General features: G+C 43.2%; 1 protein-coding gene across 1 annotated transcript in view; it reads right to left on the bottom strand.

Moving 5' to 3' along the window:
* niban2a (niban apoptosis regulator 2a) overlaps positions 1-17820 on the bottom strand; it is a 300778-nt gene that overhangs the window by 29343 nt on the left and 253615 nt on the right. The window contains exons 7-8 of the mRNA XM_072488298.1: positions 16863-16967; positions 2158-2320 (exon numbers count right to left, since the gene is read on the bottom strand). Of these exons, the coding sequence (XP_072344399.1) occupies positions 2158-2320; positions 16863-16967 (268 nt within the window). The remainder of the gene's footprint in view (positions 1-2157; positions 2321-16862; positions 16968-17820) is intronic.

Below are 17820 nucleotides of genomic sequence, written 5' to 3' on the forward strand. Positions count from 1 at the left end.
CAGTTGACCGTGCCCAGTCACGTACAAGATATGGGGTTCTCCCTGCTCAATACTGCGGCACAAGGGAGGGAGGCAGGAGTACGGCTGTTTGTATGGAAGCTCCGGACTGGCAAAGCTAAGTCAGTGGGGTTGGGGGCATAGAGGAGTGGAAGAGGGATCTAGGGGAGGAATGAAGTGGCTTCCAGGGTGGGTTGAGGGAGGGTTGGTGGGAACAGTCAAAACAGTCAAGGGAACAAAACAAAGCACCTAAAGGGCCTAATGTCAATAACTGTCCAAATGTGTCCATTGCAGCATGTTGGCTGGAGTCCTTAAGTGGTTTGAGGTAATTGACAACATTTCTAGTACTCCTGCAGACATTGATTTTGCACAATGTCCTTTACCATGCATTGAAGAGAGGGCAAGCGGAAGCTGCAAGTTCAGCCTTGCCTCAGAGTGATGAGATCACTAGACACTGATTATGAACACTCAATAAAGAGTGAACCGCACATTGCTGTTTCTTCTAGAATAAAGGAATTGCCACCAACACCCTTGTAACCAAAAATGTGGCTCACCACAAGTCATGGGAACACTTTTATCGCTGGCTCCTCTCATCACAATGATGTATATATGAATAAAGTAAAACCAATGTAATTTGAAATATTTACAAGTGAAATTTAATTTGAAAAACATTTCTGCCACCTTCGGTAATGGCATTAATGAAGTTGTGCAGGATAGTTTATGGGCAGCACGGTGGCGCAGTGAGTTAGCCCTGCTGCCTCACGGCGCCGAGGTCCCAGTTTCGATCCCGGCTCTGGCTCACAGTCCGTGTGGAGTTTGCACATTCTCCCCGTGTTTGCGTGGGTTTCGCCCCCACAACCCAAAGATGTGCAGTGTAGGTGGATTGGCCACGCTAAATTGCCCCTTAATTGGAAAAAAAAATGAATTGGGTACACTAAATTTTTTTTTTTTTAAAAAAAGGATAGTTTTGATCGTGATGCAGAGCCTCCCTGGTTGACCAATGAAAAGCTTCCCCTGCCACAGAATTGTGCGTCTCCCCCGCATACTGCCAACACTCAAGTTCAGAAGATATAGGAACAGAATTAGGCCCATCGAGTCTGCTCTACCATTCAATCATGGCTAATCTCATCCTGGCCTTAACTCCACTATCCGGCCTGTTTTCCTTAACCTTTCAATTCAGTATCAATTAAAAAGCTGCTTAACTCCTCCTTAAATTTACTCACTGTCCTGCATCCACCACAGTCTGGGGTAGCGAATGCCACAGGTTCACAACCCTTTGGGAGAAGTAGTTTCTCCTCAACGCAGTTTTAAATTTGTTACCACTTATCCTGAGGCTATGACCTCTCGTTCTCGAATGCACCACAAGAGGAAGCATCCGTTCCATGTCTACTTTATCTATACCTCAATTTGATCTCCCCTCATTCTTCTAAACTCTAGAGAGTATCGGCCTATACTGTTCAATCTCTCTTCATATGACAAACCCCTCATCCCTGGAATCAAGCTAGTGAACCGCCTCTGAACTGCCTCCAATGCCACTACATCTCTCCTCAAATAAGGGGACCAAAACAGTGCACAATACTCCAGGGGTGGTCTCACCAATGCCTTGTATAGTTGCAACTTACCATTTAAATTGTAGCCATCTGGGGGAAACAGGGAATAGAGCACCAAAATGGCACACATTTCAAGTTACGCCGTCAGAAACGGTGCACTGTTAACAAAATCCCCTCTCTTAAGGGTCAAAATATCCCATTTTACCGACAAGGCCTTCTATCATTAACAGCAAAAAATGTTTTAGAACCAACATAATATCCCTGCTGTGGAAGAAGTGGGTAAAATGTGGTTGAGTGTTCAGTGTTAGATGAGCCAGCAGATAAATAACAATGCGCAGAGCAAAGTCATGCTCAGAATCAATATTATCTCCTCAGCTTGCTTACAAATAACATTAGCTGTTACATGGGAGAAAAATGACCTGTGAGAAATGCAATTGGATGTAGCCAGCAAGAACACAGCCATTTGCAAGCAGACAGTTAGTATTCAGCATTTATCTATGAAACACATGCTGTTGACCAGAGGTCAGTACAATTTATTCACTGGAATAAAAAAGGATACCACATGTTCCCAAGTGTCCGCAAACCCACTAGTTCAGGGATGCTGCATTACCTCGGATTTTGTTTCCAACGTGCTCCTTTGAGCTGATAATTTGGTCCATGTCTGGACGAATCCGGCTTTCCAGCCCAGGACGGGCTCCTTCGCACCTCTGGAGAACAGCTTTATATCGGACTTTTGTCTGTGCCAGAACCATTTCATGCACAGCCTCTGTGATCTGAGAACAGAAAACAATAGTAACGTCAAAACCTAATGAATTGTATTTATGTTCAAGTAACTTGTTCTCCCCACCCCCAGGTCACATTGTATCTTTTCCCTTCACAATTATGGTCAGTCAGAAAAGGAGTTTTGTAACCATATTGAAAGCCAAATGGAATGGTTAAATTTCTAAGTGCAGCAAAGTATCATGCCTCTTCAAATCATCAAGCACTGATAGAGTATTTCTAATTTTATTCATATAGGGGCTAGTTGAATGCATATAGCTAAAGAAGCAAAGTATTAAAAGTTCCTTGATTGTGGGAACCCAGTAATTTTCTCATAATTAATTAATAATAATCTTTATTAGTGTCACAAGTAGTGTTACATTAACACTGCAATGAAGTTACTGTGAAAATCCCCTATAACCATTGTATTCAGCACGGAGAATGTATTGTTTTCTGTCTAATCAACCAATCAATTCTTAATGTCACTGCCAAGCTATGAGACATAGCAAAATGTGACAAAACATCTCCAGTACTTTTTCTAAGTGTGCACGCAGAGGCTAAGCTAGTTTTGATAGGCACCAGTCCAAAGATATGCAGGTTAGGTGGATTGGCCATGCTAAATTGCCCTTAGTGTCCAAAATTTCAATTAGTGTTGGGTGGGGTTACTGGGTTGTGGGGATAGGGTGGAGTGTGGACCTTGGGTAGGGTGCTCTTTCCAAGAGCCGGTGCAGACCCGATGGGCCGAATGGCCTCCTTCTGCGCTGTAACTTCTATGAAATCTATGAAATCTTATGTAATGTCCAATGTTTGATTAAAATTTTATCCTCTAAGTAACAGACATTCATTTGAACAAACCAGGTGGTCTTGGCTGCGAATTAGAAGCCAACGGACGTAAATGTAAAGTTAAACCAGAGATAAGGGGCGCTATTCTCCCCCCTACGCCGGGTGGGAGAATCGCTGGGGCACCGCGCGAATCGCGCCATGCCGCCTTGACCCCCGCACACAATTCTCCCACCCCCCGGAAATCAGCGGCGCGCGATTCGCACCAGGCCGCTCGGAGAACCGGCGAGCGGCGATTCTCCAGCTTGATGGGCAGAGCGGCCGCTACGACACAAAAGGTTCCCACCAGCACTGTCCACCCCTGGTCGCTGCCAGCGGGAACTCTGCGGGAACGCTGTGGGGGGTGGCCTGTGGGGGACTCCTTCACCGGGGTGACCTCCGATGGGGGCTGGGCTGCGATCGGGGCCCACCGATTGGCGGGATGGCCTCTTCCCCCCCACCCCCCCCCACCCCCGGGCATACCTCCTTCTGTGCGCGGCCCCAAAACCTGGCTCCATGTTGGTGAGGGGCCGGCGTGTGTAAGACGTTCCCCGCGCATGCGCAGGATGGTGCTGAACCAGCGTGAACCGCTCCAGCGCCGTGCTGGCCACCTGTAGGGGCCAGAATAGGTCGTGTTCGGGTCCTGTTTGCCCGACGGCGTTCACGACGGCGCGAACACTTGGCCTCAATATCGGAGACTTGCCCCCAAGAATTCCCTTAAAAGTAGTGGTCGAGGTCCTCTGTTCCTGAAATCTTGAATCATTTATCTTTTGTTGGTGTTTAAAGCGATTTATTTTTGTGCTTAATGTTTTTGCCATGTGCTTGACTTTATATATTGTTTGATCTTTGTATTTTTGACACCTCCCACCAACTGGCCTACCAATTCTTATCAGGAGGTTTTAGTCCCAACAAGCACTTAGAATCTGTGTTCAAGGCATTACATATATCCTTGTAGAAAACCGTCACCATGAGTGCATTGCAATAAATTTATTTTAACAATAATGCAAACCAGCAGCTAAACTGACTGGCATAGGGGCAACCATTTGACAGATTTCTGAGCCTGCTCTTGTAATCATAAGTGTACATGTTGCTGACGCTGGTCACTGAAGTGACCGTCTCTGAGGGTTGTCAATCTGTGGAATTCTTTACTGCAGAGGGCGGGTCATTAAGTACGTTCAAGGCTGAGATGGACAAGATGTTTAATCAGGAAGAAAATCCAGGGTTACGGGGATATGGTGGGAAAGCGGAGTTGAGGATTTGCACATCAGATCAATCATGATCTCACTGAATGGCGGAGCAGACTCACTTTTGCCCCTGCATCTTATGGTCTTTCAACAAAGTAAAATGTGAAGCATCAGGCAATCTCAGAACTGCCCATGCATGATGAGAGATCCATGCTAATGTAATGGAGCCGTGATACACCAATATTGCAGAGCCAGCTGCAATCCACAGACTAACCCATCATATTCGCCACGGTTGGCTGCCAGTAAAGTGCAAACAAAAACAAACACAACCTTCACGGCCGGCTTTAGAAACAGCCACCTACTTAAATAGGTTGAAGTGGCTGCACCAGTTCAGTGCGTCAGGAAAGGGTGGTTGTAGCACTGGCCTCTCAAAGATAAAACATCAGGGGAGAGGAAAGATGGGAATGGGAAAAACAGAAATGCACTTCAAAACAACCACCTGCTCAGAAAATTAACTGAGAGCTCGTCTTTAGCTCCATTTAATTTTTCCAAGGTGCTGATGGGGGATCTAAGTTGAGTTCGGGAAAGAAAGCTTCTTTGCATTATCTTTAAAAAAACTTTTTTTTTTTTTTTAAATTGTGATTTCTTCAAGAGAAACGGCATGAAACTGCCTTTAACTTACCTCTTACATGCAAGGGCAGTTCTAACTAAGCAATATGCATCCTCAATCTGCTGTAATGCTATTATGTGTCCTCGTGCATCAGTATTTGAAAGTAACCGCACAAGTATTTTACAGCAATTGTGTAGGACGTTGATGAGACCATACCTGGAGTATGTGTGTAGGTTTGGTATCCTTATCTGAGGAAGAATGTTCTTGCTATGGAGGAAGTGCAGCAAAGATTTACCAGGCTGATTTCTGGGATGGCGGGACTGGTGTATTAGGAGATTCTAAATCGATTAGCATTATATTTATTGGAGTTTAGAAGAGTGAGGGGGGATCTCACAGAAACCTATGAAATTCCAGCAGAATGAGACAGGGTAGGTTCAGAAAGAATATCCTAATTGTTAAGTAATGGGTTAAGAGACATTGCAATTAGTTGTCTTATTTATGTTAAGTATCCATTAATTGACACTGATATGTAAAGGGGCTTCAGGTGGCCTCTGTCAGGTGATGTATCGTGAGAGTTTTGTGCAAAGGCTGTTGGAAGGAAATAAGTGTGTGTTGGTGAAAAAGGAACAGAACTTTAGACTCTTCATATCACAGCAACTAAAATGTCTAACAATTGGTAGCAGAGGATGGGTGCTGTGTAAATGTGAAGGGTTGAAAGATACAACTTTTCCAGATCAAACCAAGGAGTGAGAAAAGAGAAAAAAAAAAAGGGATATATGGCTGAACCGAGGATAAAGATGGCTGGATATGACTATCCTCCCTTATTTTCTGAAAGGGAATCGTACGACCAATGGAGAAGTGCAGTAGTTATGTGGACTAAGGTAACTGCTTTGGGAAAGAGAAAACAAGGTATGGCATTGGCTCTTTCTCTACCATATGGCAGTAAAATCCGAAACAAAGTGCTTTCTGAGCTGGAATTGGAAGAGTTAGACTCAGAAGAAGGTCTGGAGACTTCATTATATCATATGGATAAGATTTATAAGAAAGATGACTTAAGTGCGTATGAAGCATGGTAGAATTTTGATAAGTTCCGGAAAATGGAGGATATCTCCATGGAAGACTATATAATGGAATTTGGCAGACTATATAAAAGACTGCAGAAACACAACCTGGAATTTCCACAGTCTGTGTTGGCCTTTAAATTACTTGACTGTGCTAGAGTGAGCAACATGGATAGGCTCCTGGTTTTGACAGGAGTTCAGTTTACTGATAAGGATACCTTATTCGAACAGGTGACAAAAGCTTTATAAAAGTTTCTGGGGAAACATTCGATTCCGATGGCTCTGATGACCCAAATAGGTCAGCCTGCAATAAGGCAGAATATGGAAGATACACTACTAACAGGATGGCGAAATCGTATGGCTACGAACAGGGCTCAAGATTATAGAAGGAGACCGAGACAAGGAAATTATGAAGACAGAAACCCAGTTAGAACCTACAATAGGAAGATGAACCCCAGAAATGCACGGGGCATGATAAATCGATGTTTTCGATGTGACTCTCAATACCATAATGCTTTCAACTGTCCAACTCGTTATGATAGACTGTTTGAAGCGACACATGACACGGAAGGGTCAGAAGAGGAAAAAGATAGTGACCAGAAAGAAGGCATTGTCCTATTGACACGCAGTTTTATGCCGGTAATGAGGGTGTTGGTTGCAGAATCCTTCAACTGTGCTGCATTGGACAGTGGCTGCACATATACTGTGTGTGGAATTGACTGGTTAAAATGTTACCTGGACTCTTTGAATGCTGAAAATGGTAACAAGGTTAAGGAATTTGAAAGTTCCACAAGTTTCAGGTTTGGGGATGATAATACTCTGAAGTCGCTGAAAAGAGTGGTGATCCCTTGCAATATTGTCAGAGTGAATAATTTCATTAGCACGGATGTTGTATCAAGTGAGATACCTTTGCTTCTGAGCAGACCGTCGATGAAGAAAGCACACATGAAACTGGATATGGAACAGGATAAGGCAACAGTTTTTGGAAAGACGATGGACTTACAATTTACACAGTTGGGACACTATTGTATTCCATTACTGACAAATAATATTTCAAGTAGAGTGGTTAAGGATGTGTTAATGGCGGTTGAAAATGGAACTTTAGCTGATAAAAAGCTTGTGGTATTAAAACTGCATAGACAATTTGCACATCAGTCTCCTTGGAGGCTGAAAAGTTTATTAAAGGATGCAGGGGTAAGGGATGACGACTATACTAAACTGATAGAACAGGTTAGTGACCGCTGTGAAGTTTGTAGGAAGTACAGAAGGACACCAGCACAACCGATAGTAACCCTACCTTTGGCCAGGGATTTTAACGACATTGTGGCCATGGACCTTAAGATCTGGGATAAAGCAAATAATATATTTATTTTGCATTTAGTAGATTTAGCAACCAGATTTAGTCAATCAAAGATTGTACAAAGTAAAGAAAAGAGAGTAATTTTGGATCAAATCGTGGAAAAATGGATAGGGATAGGAATTGGTCCACCGGCAAAATTCCTTACGGATAATGGGGGAGATTTTGCTAATGATGAGTTCAGGGATGTGTGTGAAAACATGAATATCAGAGTTATGAATACGGCTGCAGAAAGCCCATTTAGTAATGGTGTCTGTGAAAGAAATGGTGCTGTCATCGATGACATGCTTCGGAAAATTTTGGCAGGTTGACCAAATTGCAGGCTAAATTCAGCTTTAGCATGGGAAGTACATGCAAATAATTCATTGCAGATGGTTGGGGGCTATAGTCCTTATCAATTAGTGTTTGGTAGAAATCCTAAAATTCCGTCCATTTTGGATGACCAGCCTCCACCTTGGGAGCGGACTACAATTAGCTCTGGTTTTGCTGAACATTTAAATGCATTACATCGCAGTAGAAAAGCTTTTTTGGAAGAAGTCTCTGAAAGAATTCGCAGAGCTTTAAGACATAACGTACAGCCATCAGATGCCGTTTTCAGCAAGAAGGCATGGTATACTATAAGAGAGACAATTCTAATGAATGGAAAGGCCCAGGGAGGATCATAGGCATAGATGGCAAAACAATTATTTTGCAACATGGTGATCAAACTGTTAGGGTACATTCATCAAGGATAATGGGTACAGATTACAAATTTTCAAACTTAGACAGAGCAGACAGACATGACGAGGAACCAGAGACATCTGGTACGCATGTGTTACAGAACTATGAGGATCAATTAACTGATATAGACAGGGTTTCTGTGGAGGAACACAACACTTCTCATGAATTAGAACAGGCCATTTTTTTCGAAAGGGCAACTGCCAAAAGTTGGTACAAAAGTGACATACTTGCCTGAAGGGTCTAGTCAATGGAAGGATGCAACTGTTATTAGTAGAGCAGGGAAGGCCACTGGAAAGTATAAACATTGGTTGAATGTACAGCATTCAGGGGAAGGAGTCAAGACAATGGATTGGGAAAACAAAGTTCAAAAAATGGGGGGCACAGAAACGCAGTGCCAGTTCAGATAGTACATTGGATAATGAACAGGTCCGCAGGAAAAGATTGAGAACTGTTGAAAGGACATCCCACAGCAGAAGGGAAAGATCAAGCAGTAGCAGTACAGAACGAGATACCAGGCGGGAGAGGGGACGTAGTTTATCAAGATCTCGGAACATGAGTAAGACTATGAATACTAATAGGAGTAGAAGCCCACATGCACGTGAGATTTTGGTGGCTTCAAATAAATTAGATGAAAAAGTTATCAAAGAAGCTAAAGAGCAAGAATTGCATAGTTGGAGTGAATTTGGGGTATACCCGGAAGTACCGGATAGGGGACAAAGAGCTCTATCCCACAGATGGATTTGCACGGAAGAAGGTTCTTCCGGATGGAACTTATAAGGCAAAGGCCAGGCTTGTGGCAAGGGGATTTAAAGAAAACTTCGAAGATCAGGATTTAAGGGTAGATTCACCTACAGCAGGAAAGGTTATTTTAAAGATCACCTTGGCTCTATTAGCCACAAAGGCATGGGAATGCAAATCTATAGAAATAAAAGCTGCCTTTTTGCAGGGGCATCAGCTCCAGAGAGACATTTTTCTCCGTCCTCCTAAAGAAGCAGCTAACACAGTAGGGGCACTCTGGAAGTTGAACAAATGTGTATATGGATTAAATGATGCATCTAGAGTCTGGTATTTTTCGGTAAGGTCAGTTTTGTTAAAGTTAGGCTGTTGCCAGTTGAAAGCAGATCCTGCAATGTTTTACTGGCACTATAAAGGAAATCTTTCTGGCATTTTTATGATGCATGTCGATGATTTTTTGTGTGGTGGGACTAGTGATTTTGAAGCTATTGTAATCTCTGGTTTGAGGAAAAAATTCAGGGTTGGAAGTCAGGCTTCCGGTGCATTTAAATATATTGGACTGGAAATTGGACAGAATAAGCTAGGGGCAACTTTACGTCAGCAATCTTATTTGGAAAGCATCAGCCCAATAGCAATTAGTCGTGGCCGAATTTCACAAAAAGACGCAATGGTTTCAAAGATAGAAAAAGTGCAACTGCCAAGTTTAATCGGGCAACTGAACTGGTTAGGTAGACAGACTAGACCGGGCATGAGTTTTGATGTCTTAAGAGTAGAGTACAAAAATGAATGATCCCAAAGTGTGTTTTTGAGTTTCTTGATAAATGTGTGTTTGTGAAAAAGGAACAGAACTTCATATCACAGCAACTAAAACGTCTAACACTAATGATGGGAGAGACAGAGCTGGAGGTCTTAGTTTGAGGATAAGGCGTAAACCTTTTAGGACTGGGTGAGGAGAAATGCCTTCACCCAGAGAGAGTAGTGAATCTGTGGAATTCACTACGACAAAAGTAGTTGAGGCCAAAACAATGTGTAATTTCAAGAAAAAACTAGATATAGCTCTTGGGGCTAAAGTGATCAAGATATATTAGGGGCTGGTTTAGCACAGTGGGCTAAATATCTGGCTTTTAAAGCAGACCCAGGCAGGCCAGCAGCGCGGGTTCAATTCCCGTACCAGCCTCCCCGATCAGGTGACGGAATGTGGCCGCTGGGGGTTTTCACAGTAACTTCATTTGAAGCCTACTTGTGACCATAAGCGATTTACATTTTTTTTCATATGGAGGGGAGTAGGGGAGAAGACAGGATCAGGGTAGTCAACTTGATGTTGAGCCATGATTATGGGGAATGGCAGAGCAGGCTCAAATAGCCGGAAAATCTTCTATGGACCCTTAAATTTTAGATTACAGTAAAAGTAATTGTTCACTTCTCATTTAAGGAGATGGAGGAAGATTGTCAGATCAAATGTTGATGCAGAAAGAATATGCCATAACAGTATTAAAGCTACTTCATAACAACATAAAACACACTTCTGCCTAAGACTCCATTTTCTTTTATTTATTTAAAGAAATCGCTTGTTTCTAATATTATTTATAGCAGACCTTGTTTCCTAATAGGTCTAGGGTCAAACAGCTGCTGTCTGGATTCAGCTACTTTGAGCGCCCGTGTCCTCTTCCAAGAGCCACATCAGTACAACTGCACATGACTGGCTGAACCAATTTCAAGAGGCTGGCTCATCCAACAAGTGCCATCTCAGATCTGGAGATCAACACACTCATACAACACACAGTTAGGCAAACATAGAAAATGATTTCAAGGGCCAAGCCATGCACAACTACAGGAAGCTCTCGCTCATCTGCAATGGCATCTGGCCAATTGAGGACACGGATAATGCTTCTGATTGGGCTTTAACACAGAATGGTGACACAATGCATTATTTGGCTGCTGTGATATGGTAAATAAAAGATGACATTTCCATTCATCTTACTCCATAATTTAATATCTTGTGCTAACACACCATACACAAATCTTCAAACGAGAAATACATGCCACCTAGGTAGTTTTATATATTGCATAATAACCACGCTAACCTTTTGAACTCCTCAAGTGATAATTTATAGTTCCCCCGTAACTAAAATTAATAAAATCCTGTGGTGCATAAGGAGGCCATTTGGCCTATCGAGCCCCATCGACCCTATGAAAGAGCACTCCACCTAGCCCCACTTCCCTGCCGCATCCCCGTAATCCCGCGCATTGTTCATGGCCAATCCACCTAACCTGCACATCTTTGGACTTTGGGAACAAACCAGAGTAAACCTGTAGAGATACGGGGAGAATGTGCAAACCCCACACAGACACCCAAGGCCGGAATCAAACCCAAGTCCCTGGCGCTGTGAGACAGCACTGCTAACCACTGATGTAAACACAAGGACTGCAAGCTATCACAATGCCAGGTTTGGTGACTTTTATTGCCTTTAATAACTGGTAGTTAAATGAACCTTTCTGCACATGGTCACTTAAGGCCGAAGTGTTTCAAAATTGAGAAAGCACGCAACAGATTAACACTAAATTGCAGGTACATTCAAGTAGGGCCTCCTGCATGCTAGAAACATGGATTTGCATTCAACGGTCCTGGAATCAAAAAGGAGGCAACAAGTGATGCAGCATAGCTGAGCAGGGAGCTGGAAGGGCAGCCTGCCCTCATAGCTGCTGCTTGGCGCTATGGTTTCATTACATTGATACTGAAACGGATTGTTGCAAAGTTGTGTGTCTGTAATTTGTTTCAGTGATGACTCTGTTGAACCATCCTGACAAATGTTATGAAGAAACTTGGCACGGAGATGGTTATGTGGGATGCAGGCCTGTATGTTATGTTGATTTTACTAATGTAGAATTATACTTGGACATTGTATTATATGGGGGGGGGGGGAAAACAAAGAACAGTTCATCAGCTAAAAGGTTGACAGGTCAAAATATGACAATCCACATTATACATCTTGATGATAATCTTTCCCACATTCATTGGAAACTGTGCTGAACTGAAAACACTGGTTTTAAGCTTTTCCCTCCCCACCCATTTTACCCTCCTCCATAATCAGTGCATGATGTGAATCCACTCACTATGAGTTTAGATAAACAGGTTTGGGCCACACAATGGCTCAGTCATAGCACGGCAGGCAAAATGCCAGCTTTAATCCTTATGTGCAGTGACTCATTGGAGGGAGCCAACATAAAAAGACGGTACAAAAATTTCAATTAGAAGCAAAAAGCATTGGCTATTGTCTGCATCATAATAAATGGAAGTTTATATCCAAAGTTGTAAGTTTAAAAGTTGGAGGTGTATATATACGAGCGGAGAGACAGAAGGAGAGAAAAAAAAAAAAGAAAAATCTGTGTCTCTTCTCCGCACATTTCGGAACCTGGTAACACTTGCACAACATACAAGTGGCCAGGTCTTCAACTTCTCCTCTTGAAATGTGTTGCTGAATTTTGCAAACCTGTCTCAGTTATCTTGAAAGATCTTTCAAGAGTGTTGGTTCCAGTTGACTGCACTTCACACGGGGTTCAGGTATGTAACTTTAAAGCAAAACTAACAGTTTTACCTTTATGTCAGGAGGTTTGAGAATAAGACTAAAACTGACTCAGCCTCATATATCCCACTCCTTACAGTGGTGATATACAGCTGCCACTCATGCATATTCCAGGCTATGTGGGTGATGCTCACTCTTGGCACCTCGGGAAGTGGGGCTACTCTCAGGCCTTAGCCCTTCATGACTGTGGGCCTCTAGATTTAAAGGGGTCTTCTGGCTGGCTTGAGGCAGCGTTCTCCTTGCTGGGCTTGTGGTGATGTCACCGCTAAGGGATTTCCCTTCCAGAATGGCAAATGGAAGGTGGGTGGGAGAAAATGAGTCCAGACGGTCCCTGGGTGGGGTCGTGAGATACCAGGCTGCATGGGCAGTGCGGGACGTGGACAAGGGGTTTCTCCCAACCTCATGAGCGCTGAAGACCCTCCCCAGCGGGGAGGACGAGTACAGTCAGACTGAATCCCTACACTCAGGCCGCACTTTGAAACCAGAGGGCATGAGCTTTCTGGAAATTCAAGGCGACTGGTTATGGAGGCCAGGCTGCCAGGGATTGTATTTGGGTGCCTGGCTGTTCAAGGTGGAAGGCTCGTTAACCCGCAACCCAGGAGAGCTGAGGGAATGAGGGTGCTATGCAAGGTTGAAGGTGACTGCAAATTGCAGTTTTCACTTGTAACAGGTATGCCTTGCCTGCCACAAGGCGATGCCAGATGCCTAATGAGCTTCCTGATCCTTTCTTCATGAGTCAATTGTGCCAACTTAGTTCACATAGCTATGCATGAGTGTGCCATTGATTGGCTCCCAATTGCTAGTCGAGCGGTCGAGCCAACGCAAATTGAATTCAGGGACCCCTTTAATCACATTCTGGTTTGATGTTTTTAAAGTTTCATTAGTGATTTGATTTTTGTTTAAGGAAGTTCCCCTTTAAGGGATTGTCCCTTTAATTTGCCCCTCAGTTTATTTGATTTAGTTTACTTGGTTATTGCATTCATCAAAATAGTTGGAAGCCTAGTCCCCAAGCATTGAACGCCCAGTCCAATACTTACGTCGCCATAACAGAGGTAACACAGATGTGGCGCTCAATGCAAGGCATTATGGTGAAGGTGCTCATCAGTCACACCATTCCTCCTCCTCGCTCCTCCTCCCTCCCTCCCCCGGCTGGACGTGGAAGAAATGCTGGGAGGTGGTTTAAAAGGAGCATTGCACTGTTTAGAGATTAGGTGTTTCTGGACGAGCGAATCAGAGGCAGGCCGTCACGAAAGAAGCGTGAATCATGTAGGGGAAAAAATAATTTTGTTTTAGAGGTTGGATAGACGGCGAGTCTTCCGCTGACTTTCTGCCCGGTTTTCTCACTAGGATCGACACTGAAAAAATATCGGAAAATTCCATCTCGTGTTGGCAAAATTGAGAAACTTTTGATGTCGAGAAATGAGTGCTCAAACTCCAGCCGACTTGACATTAGGGTTCCAATGTGTTCTGCTGCTGAATCACTCCTATGTAGTGTATGTGTGGACATTGAATGTAATCACAAAACATGAAATTATTTATTTTCAAAACATTTTTCCAATCAAGGGGCAATTTAACATGGCCAATCCACCTACCCTGCACATCTTTAGGTTGTGGGATTGAGGTCCACTCAGACACGGGGAGAATGGGCAGTGATCACAGACAGTGATCCGGGGCCGGGATCGAGTCTGGGTCCTCGGCACCGTGAGGCAGCAGTGCTAACCCTGCACCACCGTGCCACCCAAAACATCAAATAATTTCAATTGAACTAACCACAAATGTAAAAATTTGATTACATTAGAGGTTCGAGACAGGAGAAATATTCATTCCCAAAATAAAGTCTGAAAGCTCGTTTGGACTACTTGTCAATAAATACATACAGAAATGAAATGACCTTAAGATGTATTTTTCCTGCTCAGTTTGCCAGTATAGTCTTCATATCACGTTTTAGAATTGAATGTGGTAACTTGGCATCATGAGCCACTTTGGCCTCCCATTCAGCAGTCAACTACCTTCCAAAGAGGAAAAGCTTTGTTTAACTCTAAGAAATCGATCATCGCTGTTGCAGCATAATAATATAACCATGTTGCTGCAGCACGTCTAACAGGACCCTCGACAGAAGCTGCACAACTTTGGCTCTACGGTTTAAACAGCTTGTCTGAGTTACTTTGGAAATTGCCATTACGAGCTGGATATAATGATTCAGATAATTAGATGGCTGGTCAAAATCAAAGAGGATACAACACCTTCTTAATCATGCTCTTCATCAATCTCTGAAACAGGCACAAAAAATCCACAATCTAGACTCTGCCATTTCACTACTTTATCGCATTAGCACTGTTGCTTCACAGCGCCAGGTTCGATTCCCGGCTTTGGTAACTGTTTGTGGAGTCTGCACGTTCTCCCAGTGTCTGCTGGGTTTACTCCGGGTGCTCAGGTTTCCTCCCACAAGTCCCAAACGATGTGCTTGTTAGGTGCATTGGACATTCTGAATTCTCCCTCAGTGTACCTGAACAGGTGCCGGAGTGTGGCAACTAGGGAATTTCCACAGTAATTTCATTGCAGTGTTAATGTAAGCTTACTTGTGACAAAATAAAGATTATTATTATTACAGCACATTCTATGCAAATGCCTACTTCAACTACAGGCCACATGGCTACGGGTTATTCGTGGTGCAAGTGGTGAATAAATCACACGTTTGCGGTTTCAGATGAAATGATTATTTTAAATGCAGAATGACCGATTTTATCCATGAGGAATCCTGTATTACAATATTCAGCGTTCAAGATGGCGCTGAGTAACTGATGTCATATCCCAACTCTTGTCATACTGCACTGGAATTTGTATGGTAGAACGCCATAGACACCAAAAAAGCACCTTCAAATCAAGTTTAGTTTTCAATTCAGAGAACAATCATGGTAGCAAACCTTTCTCACTTAAAAATGTGTTCTAATTTCCAGCCAGCCGCTTTCCCGAAACCTCGATTGGCAGAACTGTTCTCTTCTATTTAATATCCTATGCTCAGCAAGTTATTGCATATATTTTGTAATCTCCGGTAGCAAAGTGGTTAGCACTGTTACTTCACAGCGCCAGGGACCTGGGTTTGATTCCCGGCTTGGGTCGCCGTCTCTGCGGAGTCTACACGTTCTCCCCATGTCTGCGTGGGTTTCCTCCAGGTGCTCCAGTTTCCTCCCACAAGTTCCGAAAGACGTGCCGTTAGGTGAATTGGACATTCTGAATTCTCCCACAGTGTACCCGAACAGGCACCAGAATGTGGCGACTAGGCGCTTTTCGCAGTTACTTAATTGCAGAATTAATGTAAGCCTACTTATGACACTAATAAAGATTATTAATTGTATTATTATTAGATTCTGGACAATATAAATGAATTGTATAACGTGTTCAACTGCAGCTAATTAAAACCCAGAAGACATGTTTTCCCGCTGATGCAAGTCTCTTCAGAGTTCCTGCATGATTCACATACCCAGTCGGCAATCTCCAAACGTACACGCACTGCACTGACGGCAATCCATAACTGAACAGATTTCAGAGATCGGAGTTCTGATTGGCCAGTTTCTACTCCAAATGCAACAGTAACCACAAACTTTAACAATAGTTGACCTTCTGTTGGTACAGATCTTGAAAATGCTTACAAATTGGTTTGGCTTGCAGCAGGACTGTGATACCTCAGTTTTGAATAAATAAAACATTTTTCTTAAGCACAGCATTTTTTAGTGAAATTAATGGCCACTTTCCCTGGCCCCACAACCAGTCATGGGAACCACATCAGAAGCGGCGAGTAAAAAGTAAAAACCAAGGGATCAGGAATTTACCTTCCAACGGTAGCTAACCGCTCCAGCCAAATGTGTCCCTGTAAATGTAGCTTCATTGGACTCCCTGTAGGAGAGGAATTTGCCAAGTGCTTCTGATTTTCTAGATACCAGGTGACAAACACCAGCATGTACTTCTGATTCATATAGCATAGGCCATTCAGCCCATCACACGGTGCTGGCACGTCAAAAAAGCTATGACAATTAAACACACCAGCCTGTACCTTCCTGTAAATTTGACCTTTTCAAGCATAATTCAATTCGTTTAACAGATACACTCGGTTCTGCTTTTATCACCCATGCAGGCAGCGCATCCAGATTGAACTGACTGTCAGAACTTCTGGCAATTTTCATCAGTCTGTATTTTATGGTCACCAAGCCCTCTTGCCAGTGGTAACAGATATTTACTCTAACAAAACCCTTCACAACTTGTGGAAGGGATGAGGCCTGGTCACTCAGGCTGCCTCATGAAGGCAAAGAATAGTCCCCACACTGCCATCTACAAGGACCTTCCTCTCACTATATTGAAGATCCCCATGGATCACAGAGTGTGATGGAGTATATCCTTCTTAAAATTGAGAAATTAGAGCAACGCATGTGGAAATACAAGGATAATAATTATTCCCTTTCAGATAAATATACCCAACTCACATACTCACCAGGATCCAAGCCCTCTGCCGGTCATAAAATTTGCCCTTCAACTTTGGATGAATCGCTGTTCCCAGCTCTGGTAGAAGTTCCTCCATTACCAAATTACTTATAATCTTGGGAAAGAAAAAAAACGAGAGTTTAAAATGATAATTTTCTAAAATATTTGCATGACTTAATTAATACTTAAAGGGTTTTGCAAGGCACCAGTTTACATCACCAAGGTATAGCTGGCTAACCAACATTTCCACAAGGGAAATTTGATTCATTTTGTTTTCCCACCACACCATCTGCCCTGCAGCACAAGTGTACTTTGATGAAGCCTCTTCAGTCCTTCGCTCAACATGAATCAAACTTTAGACATTACAGAACTTCAGTAGCGAAACATACCTAAGGTGTCCAGTATGAATGAGACCAAACCAAAAGTACATCACCAACTAAGTGCCCCACATTGTCAACGTCGCTGCATCATGTCTCTATCTCTCTATCATAACGACTGCCCATCTGACTTGGGGCGAGAGAGCGACAGAGAGAGAGAGTCTAGAGCTGCAAAAACAAGCTTTGATAAGTATCGACATATTTAGGGCAGCATGGTGGTGCAGTGGTTGGTTAGCACTGGTACCTCACAACGCCGAGGTCCCAGGTTCGATCTTGGCTGTGGGTCACTATCAGTGTGGAGTTTCCACATTCTCCCCGTGTTTGCGTGGGTTTCGCCCCCACAACCCAAAGATGTGCAGGGTAGGTGGATTGGCCATGCGAAATTGCCCCTTAATTGGAAAAAATGAATTGGGTACTTTAAAAAATTTTTTTTAAAGTATCTTGCAGCATACCATACTGACTTTCCTTGTTCCAAATTGTTTTTGAAAATGGCTTTATCAAAATGCTGGGTTTACAAGGTTCCAGTACAAGAACATCTTGGCACTTGGCTTGCACTGCACACCTTTGCATTTCTTAATCCATCGTCATTCG

The sequence above is a fragment of the Scyliorhinus torazame genome, chromosome 22 (assembly GCF_047496885.1).
Source record: "Scyliorhinus torazame isolate Kashiwa2021f chromosome 22, sScyTor2.1, whole genome shotgun sequence".
NCBI classification, from domain to species: domain Eukaryota; kingdom Metazoa; phylum Chordata; class Chondrichthyes; order Carcharhiniformes; family Scyliorhinidae; genus Scyliorhinus; species Scyliorhinus torazame.